The sequence below is a fragment of the Periplaneta americana genome, chromosome 11 (genome assembly GCF_040183065.1).
Source record: "Periplaneta americana isolate PAMFEO1 chromosome 11, P.americana_PAMFEO1_priV1, whole genome shotgun sequence".
Classification (NCBI taxonomy): domain Eukaryota; kingdom Metazoa; phylum Arthropoda; class Insecta; order Blattodea; family Blattidae; genus Periplaneta; species Periplaneta americana.
The window spans coordinates 14,630,125-14,646,995 of record NC_091127.1 but is presented as its reverse complement, the minus strand read 5'-3'; the positions used below and the strand labels follow the sequence as shown (position 1 = coordinate 14,646,995).

The 16,871-nt window shown below is 36.8% G+C and overlaps 1 protein-coding gene across 6 annotated transcripts in view; it reads right to left on the bottom strand.

The window, feature by feature from the left end:
* The window catches only part of mbc (myoblast city), a 131,221-nt gene that overhangs the window by 54,177 nt on the left and 60,173 nt on the right, over nt 1-16,871 (bottom strand). For 3 of the 6 annotated variants that reach the window (XM_069839028.1, XM_069839030.1, XM_069839031.1), the window contains 8 exons: nt 15,726-15,926; nt 13,824-13,959; nt 11,677-11,770; nt 10,064-10,250; nt 9,096-9,266; nt 6,312-6,527; nt 5,304-5,419; nt 1,540-1,650 (listed from right to left, as the gene is read on the bottom strand). In XM_069839028.1, the coding sequence (XP_069695129.1) occupies nt 1,540-1,650; nt 5,304-5,419; nt 6,312-6,527; nt 9,096-9,266; nt 10,064-10,250; nt 11,677-11,770; nt 13,824-13,959; nt 15,726-15,926 (1,232 nt within the window). The remainder of the gene's footprint in view (nt 1-1,539; nt 1,651-5,303; nt 5,420-6,311; nt 6,528-9,095; nt 9,267-10,063; nt 10,251-11,676; nt 11,771-13,823; nt 13,960-15,725; nt 15,927-16,871) is intronic. The other 3 variants (XM_069839029.1, XM_069839032.1, XM_069839033.1) reach the window with 1 other exon arrangement.

Genomic DNA, 16,871 nt, shown 5'->3' with positions numbered 1-16,871 from the left:
TTAGGGGGTTATTCTTTGAGATAATTCACACAAAAAAGTTTAATAAAACTTTGCTCGTTTTTGCTTCTTTTCGATAAAAAAAATTGTGTTATAGTGAACAGTTCTTAGAGTGTTTCGGGAAAACCATTGATATAATTCCCAATATGATCAGTCAATTTAAGAGAACAGTATATTATGATAATAAATTATTGAAATAATTTTAGTTTTGTCCTTTAAATGTGCAGAAATTTTATCCGAAAAATGTAACATTTTAAAGTTCCTTTTCAGAACTAAAAGTTTCATTTGTTCAAATCAAATTTCTACACAATTTAAGGGACAAAACTAAACTTATTTCAATCATAATACACTGCTCTCTTTAACTGACTGAGCATATTGGGAATTAAATAGCGTTCCCAAAACACGCTATGAAATGATGAAAGAGTAATGGAACAGAGAAAAATTCTCTCCGGTGCCGGGATTTGAACCCGGGTTTTCAGCTCTACGTGCTGACACTTTATCCACTAAGCCATACCGGATTCCACCTCGGCGTCGGAAGAATCGTCTCAGTTTTAAGTTCCAACTCTTGGGTTCCCTCTAGTGGCCGCCACCTGCACTACGTCATAGATATCTATGAACCGAGGACCGAAGTCCACACATGTGCTGAGGTGCACTCATAATGAGTGACTAGTTGGCCGGGATCTGACGGAATAAGCGCAGTCCGATGTACCGATGTAGTGGATAAAGCGTCAGCACGTAGAGCTGAAAACCCGGGTTCAAATCCCGGCGCCGGAGAGAATTTTTCTCCGTTCCATTACTCTTTCATCGTATGATGACGCAGAATATCTGCATGGAAATATCATATGTACTTCTGTACATTAAAATAATATATATGCTATGAAATGTTTCATACAAAACAATTGTTATCTCAAAAAGCAAGCTAAAACAAGCAAAATTGTATTAAACCTCTTTTGTTTGAAATATCTCAAAGAATAACCCCTGATATTTATAACATTACTTATGGTTCACCCTGTAGTATATAAATTTATATATTTTTTTTTTCAGTCTTTCAGATATGAAACCTGCATTTTTTCTTTGAAATAAAAATTAACCATACTTAGCGAAATTAAAAGCATATGAAAACCTAGGTTTTAAACTGGCGAATAATGAACAATTCGAATTATTTGTTACTTTGAATTGAAGATTTCGCAATATAGAATTTTTAATGTAAATAACCAAAGATGATCATGTGAGTAATAAATACAATCTAACATTATTACCAACATGTACAAGACTAATGGCAGTCGGAAAAAAATGTTCTATTGAACGCTTTGTTACTAAAGCATTAATTAAACTGCTAAATGGTGTATCAATTATTATTTCTAGCTAGGATACCTGTAAGTCTCTTTTTAACGTAATTCTTGACACTACCATTATACTTTGATGTGAACAAAAGAACACACACCTCAGAAGAGTATTAATGACGTAGTTGTTAAGCTGAAACACTGAAACCAGATAGAGTTGTATTATATGAAAACAAAAAGAGCACATTGAACACCTTACCTTCCCAGGGTGTTGCTGGAATTGATGTTGGAGAAATTGAATGTAGTGGCAAAACTTTTGAGCGTGGCAACTTGTGATCGTGTTAGACTTGACACCCGGGACCTACTCCCTCTAGTGATCAGGCACCAATCAACATGCAAACAAAACCAAGGCAAAGCTAGGTTACGAGAGTTCCTCACCTCAGTTGCAGCAACTCGAAATTTATTGACAACAGTGAGTTCACTTATCAGATACGCGATTTATCATGATGAATGGCATTCCGAATATTGGTGATTCCTAATATTGCCAGATAATCTCATGTTCTACATAACAATCTTTATGGTGTTGACATAATTATAACTGACCCATTATAAAGAATTTTATGCATTTTTTGTAATGTGAATGCTTAGGTAAGATGTGCTATTTTACTTAATTCTAATTGGGTGGAAGGTGCATTTTCTTTTCAATTAACTGACAAATTTTAAATACAGCAATTCATTATTTGTGATTCTTTCTTGCATACTGTAAATAATACAATTTTATACTCTTCCTCTACTCCCCTCTGCTTTCTTCATCATCAAACGTTACTTTGATACTTCTAATCAAAATCTATTAGTCAGGATTCTCTCACTAAAATTGTTGTGATTGACCTCCAATTGTGTACAAAAATTTTGCGATGCTGAGCACCTCCTATGAACAAGTGTTCAGATCTCAGAAAGTATGTGTTGTAGGACCCATGTTTATTAGACATTATTTTCTTCTTTTGATGTATACTAGCACCTCCTAAAATATTTGATACTTTTTTTTAACACCCTGTATAGCAATTGTGTACTCTTAATAGAATCAATCACTTATATTAAAACCATCACGAAAATTGACCATAATAGGCACCATGAACTTGAAGGTAGAATGCCAAAAATATCTTTAGATGCCAAAATGGTAGTTCACGAAAAGTTGGAAGACGTAAGTTAAGTTGGCTTGATGATGTCCAGAATGATATTATGAAGATTGAGGTTAAAAGATCGAGAAATAAGCCCCAAGATTGTCAGAGGAGCAGAGCTCCACAGAAGAAGGATGAGAAGATACCATTAACTGAACTCACTGTTTTCTTATTCTACTAACAATTCCACTTCTTATATTACTTCACAGTGGAAATTTGATGCATATTTTGTTTCTGTGTATTATGAGAAATTAAACTGAGGTGAAAAATCTCTTTCTGAAGAGCATTTATTTGGGAAGTAGCTTCTGCACCATATCTATCACTGGTTCCTGGTATTTTCATCAAAAGTGGATACTTTAGAACATCTAGGTTACGAATTTCGACTTTACACTTATTAAGAATTGTTATAATATCTTTAAAAATTGTTTTACAAAGATAAAACATTTACTACATACTAAATAAGAAAGTTGTTCTAGGATTGTATTAGATTCCCGAAAACAAAATACAGTAATATATTAGATTTGTCTATCCTTAAAAATGAGTATTATGATGTACAGAGCGTTTGCCTACGGGTGGGGCCAGGAAAGCGGCCTGCCTGCGGTGTCGCTTGCGGGAATCGTTTATCCACAAGCTTCCGCTTTCTGTACTATACTCTGTAGGGTTTGAATTTTAAAAGTTTAGCAGCAGTAAAGACTGATGTTTTTGAAACACTAACTTCCTGTGAAACACGTCTTAGAGATTTATAAGGAGAGCGTGTAAATAATGCACTGATTTCATCAATTTTTTCTTCCATCAATACTCTTTGTTTTCGCTTAGGAATTGTAGCATTTATCGACCCTGTTGTCCTTAATTTGTTAGCAAGACGTCTAACAGCTTCTCTACCCTGAATTGGAGCACCCGAATATTTCACTTCAAATTGTCTACGCACCTCTCTACATGACTCTGTTTTCACATATGCATCATACATAAAAACTCTCTGTTCAAGCGTGAATTTTGAGTTTTGCATTGTTAACAAATTTTACACAACGCTGAATATTTAAGCAACTGTGTCAAGAAACTGCACTGTACGTGTTAAATACTGCAACATCTGGCTCACAACTGGTAACTTGTCGACCTTGATTGTCGAGAGTGTCTCAACAACTGCGTGCACAAAGCGGCGTATCAGTACATGCCGCTTTCCTGGCCTCACCTGTAGGCGAACGCTCTGTATGTTTACACTTAAGTGAAAACAGTCTGATTTCGTATGCCTAGCTAATTACAGGTATGCGTATCACAATATTTATGTCACTGCCAAGAACAATGTTAAGAGTTTAATCAAAGTATTAAATATTTTCACAAAAAGTTTCTGAAAAGTAACAATTTTCTGGAGTCAAACTAATCTCCTTTCTAAATATTTTTACAAGTCAAAAAGAAAATAAATAAAACTTTTTCTTGAATAACACTCACTCCACCTCTCTCCCCCCCTTCCTCTCCCTCTGCCTCTCTCGCACATACACCTACAATACAAGCAATATTACTTATGTACTTAAGTATAATGTCAACAAAATTAAACAAACAATAATTAAAAGGACAATTAGATTATGTTCTTGGTTCCTCTACCAAATATTTTACGAACTCAGAAAAAATACTTAGGGAAAATTTCTCTACCAACAATTGCAATTTTAAACAGCTACAAGAAGAAAACTAAAAACTGCTAGTTAGATGATGGTGCAACAGATACCAGTCCAAACAAAGTACTCCACATAATGCATTAATAGACAAACAGCAACTAAATGGTAGTAGATGAAACAATTACAACACAAACACTGTGTAATAATTAGTAACACTGCCCAAAAGTAAATAATGAACTTACTGAAGGTAAAACCTTACATAGCATAAACTTTAAAAGTGAAATATTAGCACATGGTAACAGATAATGCAAGGTTACTGTTTTGTACATAAAATACATTGAAATAGCTTCTAAACAAACACATATTTAAAATTAAGAAAAGAAGTGACCCCATGAAAGAGACAGTTGTTATGAAGTTACAGTAACAATGGACGATAAGATGGTAATCAACAAAGAAGCAAAACATAAAACAATGGGAAACAACATCTACAAAGAATAGTTCCACTTATATGGTATAATTTTTGGGAAAATCATCTAAATTCATATATTGTCCGAGGTTAAAATATTGACAAACAAATTGGTAGGGTAGAGCTGTTCATTAATTAAAAAAATTAATCCTCTTAATTACTCGGCATCTAATGTTGTATTGAATGAAGCTCTTCACAGACTTCATACTTTCCATGATACTTTTCATTAAATTAATATATTTTACACAGAAATGTTCCATGTTGAATTCTTCACAAGAATATTCTCGCATTATCGTCTATTTCAAAGAAATTAAAACAGTAATACTAACCAAGTTCAAGTATCATTTTATTAATGAATCCATGAACAAATATAACTAAATTGTTTTACAACTTAAAATTCTAATATGACTTCAAAATTTTGTGTGTTAAAAAATAAAGATTCGCTGCATACATGTTAGAAAGGCACTCTGAGAGAAAGAATGTGAAGTTCCCATGTTTTCACGGTCACATCACAAGGAATTGTGTGACTTGTATTGTGCTCCAGCTGCTTTACCCTCAGAACGAGAGAAACTGCAATCATTTAATTTGATAAGTACTAACACCAGAACCATTCTGGAAGTAACAACAAAGAGAAAAGTAGCTTTGCCTTTGCAGGAATCAAACCCACATTCTTCTAGCCAGTAGCCAGTCATATAATATCAACTGAGGTACAGTATATCAGGCACCCAATTTTTTTTTTAACTGAAAATAATAAAGATTATGTACTTACTCTGATGATGTAAGACTAACTTCAGACAATCTATGATTGTCCATATTTGTATTAGCACCACTGAATTGTCTTCTCATTGTTACAAAATGAGCATTTTCGAACTTCAAATCACAGGTCTGGAAAAAAAGAAAAAAGAGTGCAAAATATTTTTATGACAAATTGCCCTTTTTACAAAATGAGCATTTTCAAACTTCAGATCTATAAAAAATCACAGATCTATAAAAAAAAAAGAGGAAATATCTTTATGGCGAATTAACCTTTCCTACAAACAGAAAGTTGAACTCTAAACTATTTCCAACTAAAGATTGAAGTAGACGTAAACAAAACCGAAATGTATTACTCCGGAATCGCAAGCTAGCTACCAAAGCAGCCACCAGGGCGCATTATTTTCAGCAAGTGAGCACGCAGGGCAGCCAACGTCTGATATATTGCAGACATTTCAACACATTCATTGAACTAACCTGTAAAATCCTCAGAGAGAGTTAATATTTATCATTTTCTCTAATGGGAATAGTGGATTTTCTTTTTCTGTAGATTCGTGATTAAATGTTATTCTTTGAAGAGTGGAGAATTTCTTTAATTCTACAGAAATTTATTTGAGGTTGGCAACACTGAATCTCGCACTGCGTTCTACCAGCTGTGCTGATGTGCTCTGTGAAGCTGCAAGTCACCTTGGGAGGGATTTAATGCCTATTACGCATGCGCGTTGCCATAATACACGTTACAATGATTTAACACGCAATGTCTGAAACTACTAATATAAACATATTGTTTAAATCGTAAGAAAGTGTTCTTATAAGCATGTTTAATTCACTCGTATTCCATGTATATTATACATTTTATTATTTTAGAAGGAACTATTTTAATGTGAGGAAGAGGATGACAAGCATGAGTTTGGAGGAGTTGTGCGTCCAACAGCCAATCAGGAACTATTATGCCACGTGCATTTATTTACATTTACTTCAATCTTTAGCTGGAAAGAGAGTAGACATGCCTCGGACACATTACCTTCTTGCCGTATTTAGCTTCCACATGACTCTGCATTTCTGCAAAGCATTCTTCAAGTCGCTGCTGGAAGGGCCCAAGTGAGGGTGGTGCTTTCTGGCGATGGATTTGGATACACACGTCCAAGAGAGGGATTTGTGATGCAATCAAATCTTGCAACTTTGTCACAAGTGTTGCATCTTCCGGATGTATCTCCAGATACTCAGGTGTGAAGAATGCCTGTGTACAACAAGAATTAATAGCCAATAAACTAAAAACAAATCCAGCATTCTGAAATTTGTTTATTTCTTCAGCCAACAATCCAAAAACCAGCCTCAACTTTCATTTTGTTCTTCCTCCAGGGTCATGGACTTAAAATCATTAATCCATTGTCCAACTTATTTTACTTCCTGCACAGTGATGAATGGACAATGTAAAATATATGGTCCCTAATATGTAACTAGCCACTTTAGGGGTTAGGTACAGTTTATATCGGTAAAATTTTGGAAATATTCAACATTTTTTCCTCCATTACTGTATCTTGTACAATACTTACTTACTTACTGGCTTTTGCTTTTAAGGAACCCGGAGGTTCATTGCCGCCCTCACATAACCCCGCCATTGGTCCCTATCCTGAGCAAGATTAATCCAGTCTCTACCATCATATCCCACCTCGTCCACACCTGTGGAGTAACGGTCAGCACGTCTGGCTGCGAAACAAGGTGGCCCGGGTTTGAATCCTGGTCGGGGCAAGTTACCTGGTTGAGGTTTTTTCCGGGGTTTTCCCTCAACCCAATACGAGCAAATTCTGGGTAACTTTTGGTGCTGGACCCCGGACCCATTTCACCGGCATTATCACCTTCATATCATTCAGATGCTAAATAACATAGATGTTGATACAGCGTCGTAAAATAACCCAATAAAATAAATATCCCACCTCCCGCAAATCCATTTTAATATTATCTTCCCACCTACGTCTCGGCCTCCCCAAAGGTCTTTTTCCCTCCGGTCTCCCAACTAACACTCTATATGCATTTCTGGATTTGCCCATACGTGCTACATGTCCTGCCCATCTCAAACGTCTGGATTTTATGTTCCTAATTATGTCAGGTGAAGCATACAATGCGTGCAGCTCTGCGTTGTGTAACTTTCTCCATTCTCCTGTAACTTCATCCCTCTTAGCCCCAAATATTTTCCTAAGAACCTTATTCTCAAACACCTTTAATCTCTGTTCCTCTCTCAAAGTGAGAGTCCAAGTTTCACAACCATACAGAACAACCGGTAATATAACTGTTTTATAAATTCTAACTTTCAGATTTTTGACAGCAGACTAGATGACAAAGCCTCTCAACCGAATAATAACACGAATTTCCCATATTTATTCTGCGTTTAATTTCCTCCCGAGTGTCATTTATATTTGTTACTGTTGCTCCAAGATATTTGAATTTTTCCACCTCTTCGAAGGATAAATCTCCAATTTTTATAGTTCCATTTCGTAGAATATTCTGGTCACGAGACATAATCATATACTTAGTCTTTTCGGGATTTACTTCCAACTCTATCACTTTACTTGTACAATAATGAAAATTATTATGTGTAAAACACTGTCCTTTTGCTATAAGAAAAATATATTTTTACGATTTAAAAAAAAATTATTTACATTTTTTTTGTCCCCTTACTGTCCATTGTGCAACTCAAACCAAGAAATGGATTCGGAACACCTCAAAATCTGTGCTTCAGTGGCTGACCATGATAATATCTTTGAAAAATATTGGAGTGCAAGAGGTCAAATAACCTTGTCAAACGCCTGGCATTAGAAAACAACATTTTTTTTTTTTTTTTTTTTTCCAAAATTCATTTCACTATCAGTGATGAAACGTTTCCCACATAACTGAAAAACTATTCAACATTCTGTGATGAAATTTTTTGTATTTATGCATGTCATATCTACAATATAATGCAAGATCACTTCTCCACCATTGATAGATTGTGCAATAAAAATTAAATTCATTAAAAAAATTGTCAAATATCAGTATTTTCTTCTAACACAAAATAAAAAAAATACTATTTGTTAAGGAATGTAGTTGAAAGAGTATGATATTGTAAGCATGAGATTCAGCAACAAAATAAAAGAGAGCGAACATGAAAAAGTTAACACGTTTATGAGTCATGAGGGAAACGCTTCATTACTGCACAGTGAACTACCACCATTATGAAATTTGAAAAAAAAAATATATAAATATTTTTTTAAATCGTAAAATTTTTTTTTCATATATCAGAAGGACAGTGTTTTACACACACCAATTTTCATTATTCTACAAGACACAGTAATGGAGGAAAAAAATGTTGAATACTTCCAAAAATTTTACTGCTGTAAGCTGTACCTAACCCCTTAACCTCATCAACAGCTTGCTATAATTGATGAACCCTGTCTCTCTATAATGATAAAAGTGCAGCAATTTCAGTCTTCTTAATGATGATTGTTGTGACATGTCGCATTTTTGTGCTAATCGGCGTGAAGATTTCCTACAACTCAGCTGTATTCTTGCCTGAATATCTGCAAGTTTCTCCGATGTGGTTCTCGCATCCAGAAAGGTGGACACCGTTTTCAACATATGCTTAGGTAAGAGGTAAGATCAACATATCATTTTCTTATTAACTCTTACCGGCACTTTATTTGTATGGAATTACAGATCTAAATCACAGCCATTCACTACTGATTAGTTTCTCTCGTAGTAAGTTGATGTAGCACTGGCAATATAGTGTATGAATAAAATCTTATGAGCAGTTCTAGCTAGCAATCCTCACCTTCTCATAGTTCGTGACCCCACCCATCACAGCTGCATCCACAATGCCATTGATCTTCATGCTGAGTGGGTTCAACTGTAGAGATGGGTCACTGCGATGAGCTATGATCAGATCCCGTAAGGCCTTGTTGGCCCCCTCCATTGTCTCAATAGCATTTCGCAAAGGAGACACCTGTGAAAGAATAATAGTACTGTGTATAGTCAGAGTGTTCATTTAATATCCAGGTGATGTCAAAGACTTTCTTTTGAAGAGATAAGACAAGAGTTTCTTTATTGATTAGACCTTTTCAGACGCTGTTTCAATCATAAGAAGCAATGTTCACCAGTGATGCTTTAGCAATAGTAACTGACATTCTCATATCTACTCAACGTGGAATAAAAACCAATCTACTCAAATTGTATAAACAAAGAGATATACTGAAGAAGGGAATATATAGAAGATATGTTAAAATAATGAGAAGGAAAGGAAAGGAAAGAAAAAGAGAGGAGAGGGGAGGAGAGGAGAGGGGAGGGGAGTGGGGAGGGGAGAGGGGAGAGGGGAGGAGAGGGGAGAGGAGAAGAGAGGAGAGGAGAAGAGAAGAGAGGAGAGGAGAGGAGAGGAGGGGAGGGGAGGAGAGGAGAGAGGAGAGGATATTTTCATAACTCTAACCTACAATCCACAATAACCTGAAATAGCTACTATTGCTTCACTCCCACATGTAAAACCGACTCATCATTCTGACATTGTTACTTGCGTTTTCGCATTGGAACTCAAGAACTGAAGATGTATAGGTTAAATAAAAAGTATTTAGCATGAAGAAAACCATTCAGAGGGGTAGGTCTATGTTTCATTATTATGGAAGCAAATAACTTCCAAAATTTCTGGTATTCTTCATTGGAAATAAATTTGAACTTAGTTAGCAGCATTTGCTGCACAAGCCACTAGTATGCTAGAATATAACAAGGTGTAAAACATGCTGACATTCTCACCTGGTATGTCTCAGTGGAGGTAACAGGAAACCAGCGTAGAATGCCTGGAAGTGGATATGAAGTCACCAGTACTGTGCGTTCAAGCCAAAGACTTGCAAACTCATTGTCACCATCCCCACCTGACAGTCTCAGTGGATCTTTACGATGAAAGGGGCGGGAGAAACGAAACTTCTGCACATCATTCACTCTAGAAGTAATATAACATTTTTAATAGCATCGAGAAATTGAGGTGATCTCTGGAATAACAACTTAATGTATGTTACGCTGTTTTTTTCCATTTCCAGTATATATTGAATCCTTAATAACGTATTTCCCTCTTGACAAAATATTATTTCCCTCCAACAAACACAGCACACTCTAGAAAAAAATTTGAATGTCGTTCTGTGCAATGCTTGTTATACCAAATCTAAATGTTCGATGTTCTGTAATTCAAGACTTTGTAGTTAAGTTCTTGTTTCAGAGAACACCTCAATTATTTATGACTGAACAGATTAAAGACAGAAAATATGGTGTGATGAAATTACATAATGTAGGTGTTAAATATTTTCAGTAGGCCATATGATATATTTTCAGAAGAGATCTTTCTTCAGTTACTTCTGACCAATACAGTAGAACCTCCATTTAACGTTTTTCTGGAGAATAATTAACCTTAAATGGGAGCTGACGCTAAATAGGGGTTTGCTACTTTTGTTTAAAAATGTTTGAATACTTTTGCAAAAAAAAAAATGCTATTTATTTGCAAAAAAACTACAATGAGTAAATCATGGACAATCATGTACAAAAAATGGAAAACAAGGGGAAAGCTGGGTGCCAATCAAGACTTCTTCTCGCCATCTCGGATATCTTAACATTTGGATTTTTTTCAATTTTGCGAATTAAATTAACTTTTTCCATGAGAGAAAACATTTTCTTTTTCACGCCCATTGTTTTCTACTGATATGTACAGTAATGGTGAAAAATTTGCTCCAGCGCCAGAAATTGAACCCAGACCTTCCAGTTCTATGCACTGGGTGCTCTAACCACTGAGCTACACTGAAGTTCAACCCATCTCACCAGATCGAATTCTTCTTGGGTTCGATCCTCGGCGCCAGAGCGAATTTTTCTCTGTTAATAACAAAATTCACATTGTATTAAAATGTGTTAAAGTGAGATATTATCAAATCTTCAGCGAAGAAAGTTTTAAAATACCAAAAAAAAAAAATCGAGTAAGAAGAATTAAATTTATTACCAATATAGAAAACGAAAAAGGAAGAGAAATGTTTTTCTAGTGTTGGTGAAGTTAATATACGGTCAAATGTTTTAAAAACAATCGAGTTTCTGAACCGAAAAAACACATTCCGTACAATTTTTCTTCAATTGTCTTATAATTTTTTTCCAGGCAAAGAACTATCTCCAATTTTCTGATATTGATTTCTAAAAATATTTTGTAGCAGTTTATTTTATTGGTTTTAGTGTTAAATGTTCCCTTAGTTGAGTTAAGTGTGAGTAAATTACGTAAGTCCTAACTTAGGTGGACAATGTGGACGAAGAAGTACAGCCTCTTTATTCTGTGTATCTAGTAATCTATGAATACAACTAACACAACATAATATATACATAAAATCAATTTTCACCTATGGTATCTCAGTATCTGGTCACTTATTGGTTTGCCTGATAGCCTCTGCTTGCGGTCATCCATCAAGGGATCCACTTTGTTAATCTGAACATCTGGAAGCTGCTAAGGAACATACCATATTTAAATAATAACCAATATCACTTGACGATATGTGTCAGAGGAAGAACAATAGATGTACAAATCTGAAGTCTGATTAGTGTAATATGTTACTAGTCAGTGATATATGCAATGGAGGGGGAATTGACCACCCTATTCCATCATCTCCTGGCTTAGTTGCCTCATGAGTGATGCCTTGTGAGGTTCCAACCTGACTTCGAACAGTAGACTGAACAACTACTACATACGTTGGATAAAAAGTTATGGCAACACTGCTGTCACGTGACGATGGTGCATTCGAGAGCTGCCAGCTGTGTGGACATGAACAAGGACTGTTAGATGAGTTAGTGCAGCCAGCGGCGACAGTACTCTGTCAATCTACTGCAGTGTGTAGAATGTTGACTTTCATAGGGATAGTGCGAGCGCCCTAAGACCATGCTTACAAAACTAGAGCAACGTTCCTGGATGAAAATTGAAGTGACACGAGGTCGTAGTGCACAAGAATGTTTTCAGGGACTGCGTGAAGTATGTGCTGATGCAGTGTTGCCATATCGCATAGTGGCAGGATGGATTAAAGCGTTCTGGGAAGGCAGGGATGCCGTTCAGGACAACCTCTGTACAGGACGACCCCGTGTGGAGGACAACACAGTTCAACTCCTTGTTTCCCTGTTGGATGCTGATCGCCGATGGACTGCATGTGAGTTAGCAGCGTTAAGTCGGAGTATGTCACAAAGCTGTGTTCCACATTCTGCAAGACATTCTGGGTTACCACAAAATTACAGGGCGTTGGATACCCCATGAAATTTCCGAGGTTTAACAATGGCACCGCTATGCAGTTGCACAGGCCTTGTTGGACCGGTACCAAAGGAAAGATAACGACTTTCTTGGACGAATCGTCGCTATGGACGAAACCTGGGCTCACTCGTACGAACCAACCAAACTTGAAACGTCAATCAAATGAATGGAAGCATCCAGGTTCTTCTCATCCAAAGAAAGTGCGCCCTGTACAAAGTGCTGTGAAGGTGATGTTCATTGTGGCGTATGACATTGATGGGGTAATACTGCACCATGCTGCACCTCCAAGGCAGACTGCAAACGCGGACTACTACTGCAGGTTCCTGCAGCACCACCTTCATCCAGCCCTCAGGAGAAAACGACGACATTTGGTGGTACAGAATCCCATCATTCTTCATGATAATGCAAGGAGTCACACCGCTGCTACTGTCAAGGACCTCTTGCGCTGCTGGCAATGGGAGATTCTGGAACATCCACCGTACTCACCCGATATGAGTCCATGCAATTACGATCTTTTCACCAAAGTGAAAGAACCACTGCGAGGGACACGGTACAATACCAGATATGAACTTATCCGTGCTATAAGGCGGTCAATACGTAACATCAACAAAGATGGACGAGCTGATGGTGTACGACGCCTTCCAAACATTTGGCAAAAGGTAATACATAATGGGGGCGACTATATAGAAGGTACGTAAATGTTGTACCCCTGTGAATAAAGCCATGTCAGAAATATCGAACTGTTGCCCGTTACTTTTTATCCAACCTTAGTATTTCGACAGTTCATAAGCGCTTCTCCATTTCAGGTAATTTCAAATTTTCAGAAGCGAACTTTTGGGTATTTACTCTGCTGGGCTTGTTACATAGGCGACCCTGTCTGATCATATCTATCTGCCCTGATGAAGAAATTTGTATGTAGTTCCGAAACTTTGAAAATGTCAAGCTCCAGGACACAATGGAATATCCAGTAGTTTAATCCTGATCGCATTCACTGTAAAAGTCTAAAAACGCATATATAAAATGATATAATGCATGGAAAAAAAAAACAGTCTGACAAACACTGTGCTTCATTACTGAATGAATCAATATACTGCTCCACATATGAACAACTTAAATCACCCATCTTTTTCTTTAAATTGAACAAATCAAAAGTTTTAGAATGTTTAAAGCAGTTTCTTCCATGACAACACATACAGATGCCTCAAAATTTTACATCTTGTAAGATCATATGACTCCACAGTCCATAAAGGATACATTGATGTGGTGACTCCATGATCTCTTCTCCAGGAGGAGTCAGCTTGTTCATGAGTTCTGCATTGGGTAGCTGGTTCAAAGTACGACTACAGAAGTCACTTAGACGCTCGTACTCCTTGCCTCTATATACGAACACCTAAAACAGCATAAAAGCTGATGGCTATTCCAGTATACATGTTTGTCAAAACTGTCAAAATTTCTTATAGTTTCTGTGCAGATTTTTAAGAAATAGAGAAGTTAGAAGCCGAAACAGTCTTGCTTTGCTTTGCAGTAGGCCTACTATCTTCTTAGTTATTACAACATAAGAAAGCACTATCTGTCAAATGACCTTCAAATGATGGAATGTGTTATCTGCAACAGTGTACGTATACACTATCTACCAAAAAGTAATTGGGCACTGTTGTTGTTGTTGTTTTCTAATGCCAGGCGTTTGACAATAAAGTCATTTGACCTCTTGCACTCCAATATTTTTCAAAGATATTATCATGACCAGCCACTGAAGCACAGATTTTGAGGTGTTCCGAATCCATTTCTTGGTTTGAGTTGCACAATGGACAGTTAGGGGACTGATATATTCCAATTCTATGCAGGTGTTTGGCCAAACAATCATGGCCTGTTGCCAATCTAAATGCAGCTACAGACGATTTTCGTGGTAAATTGGGAATTAACTGTGGATTTTGATGCAGAGAGTTCCATTTTTTCCCTTGAGATTGTGTTATCAAATTTTGTTTATTGAAGTCTAAGTGGGAGGAAATTAAACGCAGAATAAATATGGGAAATGCGTGTTATTATTCGGATGAGAAGCTCTTATCATCCAGTCTGCTGTCCAAATATCTGAAAGTTAGAATTTATAAAACAGTTATATTACCGGTTCTTCTGTATGGTTGTGAAACTTGGACTCTCACTCTGAGAGAGGAACATAGGTTCAGGGTGTTTGAGAATAAGGTGCTAAGGAAAATATTTGGGGCTAAGCGGGATGAAGTTACAGGAGAATGGAGAAAGTTACACAACACAGAACTGCACGCATTGTATTCTTCACCTGACATAATTAGGAACATTAAATCCAGACGTTTGAGATGGGCAGGGCATGTAGCACGTATGGGCGAATCCAGAAATGCATATAGAGTGTTAGTTGGGAGACTGGGGGGAAAAAGACCTTTAGGGAGGCCGAGACGTAGATGGGAGGATAATATTAAAATGGATTTGAGGGAGGTGGGGTATGATGATAGAGACTGGATTAATCTTGCACAGGATAGGGACCGCTGGGGGGCTTATGTGAGGGCGGCAATGAACCTTCGGGTTCCTTAAAAGCCATTTGTAAGTAAGTAAGTAAGTATGTAGATTTAATAAATCTTTTCACAGAGTAATATGTAGATTCAGTAACAGGTCTGTAAGTAGCAGTGCTGCCCTTCTTTGCTAAAGCATCCACATTCTCGTTTCCGCATCTTCCAAGACTTCAATCACCAGTCCAATTCGTCCCAAAAGTGCTCAATGGGATTGAGATCAGACTCTGCGCAGGCCAGTCAAACCAGTGAACATTATTGTCTTCATACCACTGCATAATAGCCGCCGAAACATGGGGCCAACTTTCATTGTCCAACTGAGTGTCATGTTGCAAGAGGAATGGCGACGCATTCCAGTGGATATCCTACACAAAATAGTGGAGAACATGTCTGACAGGGTGGCTGCTGTTATAGCAACAAGAGGTGGTACCACGAGGTTCTAAAGGGGCAAAAACAGTGCTCAATTACTTTTTGGTGGATAGTGTAGTCTGTTGGAACAAAAATATCATCACTTGAGAAGTACTGAACATTTATGTCATTCAAAAATGAATTTACAATTAACTAGCATCCATAAAAATACTACTGTGGAAGCAGATGAACTATTTCACTTGTAGATTACCTTATTCTGCAAGAAGGCAGGGAATCCACGACCGTAGTAAGCAACACGGAAATATTCTGGTTCTGGTCGTATTTGCTTCATGATGTTGTCGTAGAACTGCGACATCCTCTTGAGAAGGGAGCTCAACTGCGTGTAGTCGAATATTTCTTCCTCATACTGAATAATGAGTTCCTTACAAACACCTAACGCACACTCCCACATCTGCAACGAGACCAATCTTCATTATATAAGACATCCAGATACAGTCAACTAAATATTTCTGAATTCTAATAGCCTGTTAGTGTGAAGAATTCTCTTCTTAGATGAAGTAAATCTGCAAGGCATAATTCACTACCATAATCATTATTGGCAGAACTAAATACAAGAACATAATTTGATCACTCATTGTGAATCTATGATACAGAACTACTACTTTTCTGAACAAAGCTATGCTAAAGATTTTCATCATCCTTAAGAATTCATCACCCTATCTGACAAGCATAATAACCACTAAAGTTAAGCGTTCACTACATTGTATCACACTCCTCGGATGAATCGCATGCAATGGATATTTTAAGTCAAGTGCGTTCACTGTAACGGCTCTACCTCATCATTTCATTGGATTTCCTATCAACTATTTAAAACATATGACATACGATATTGACATTGCTGAAAACAGAGGAGTTTTGAGGTTAGGTCTATTAATCACGAGTGTTAGCAAATAAGAATTTGTAATTGTTTCATGCTTCTTAATTGAAGAGGAAGAAACGAAAGAGATATTGGTTACATAATATATATGTAAGAAACGTCTTGATTACTGTAATGGTAATGCGTCAAATTATATAATTCTTCGCAGTTTTCTACAAGCGAAATAAGTTTTACGTCTGCCATTTTGGTAACACACTGAACTTGGCACAACATAACATTAACAGTTGAGCAATTAAAATTGATTTATTACAGAAGATCATGATCGCACGCATCGGAAAAGTTGCTCATTCGAGAAATGTGGACGGATTTACTGAGAGCCAATGCGTACGATACGATGTAGTGAACACGGTTACATAACAATTACAGCAAAGATTGTCTTTTTCCAATCTGTGTGATTTATTCGATGAGTGTGATATGATGTAGTGAACGCTTATCTTTAATGAATGAGAATGATAAATG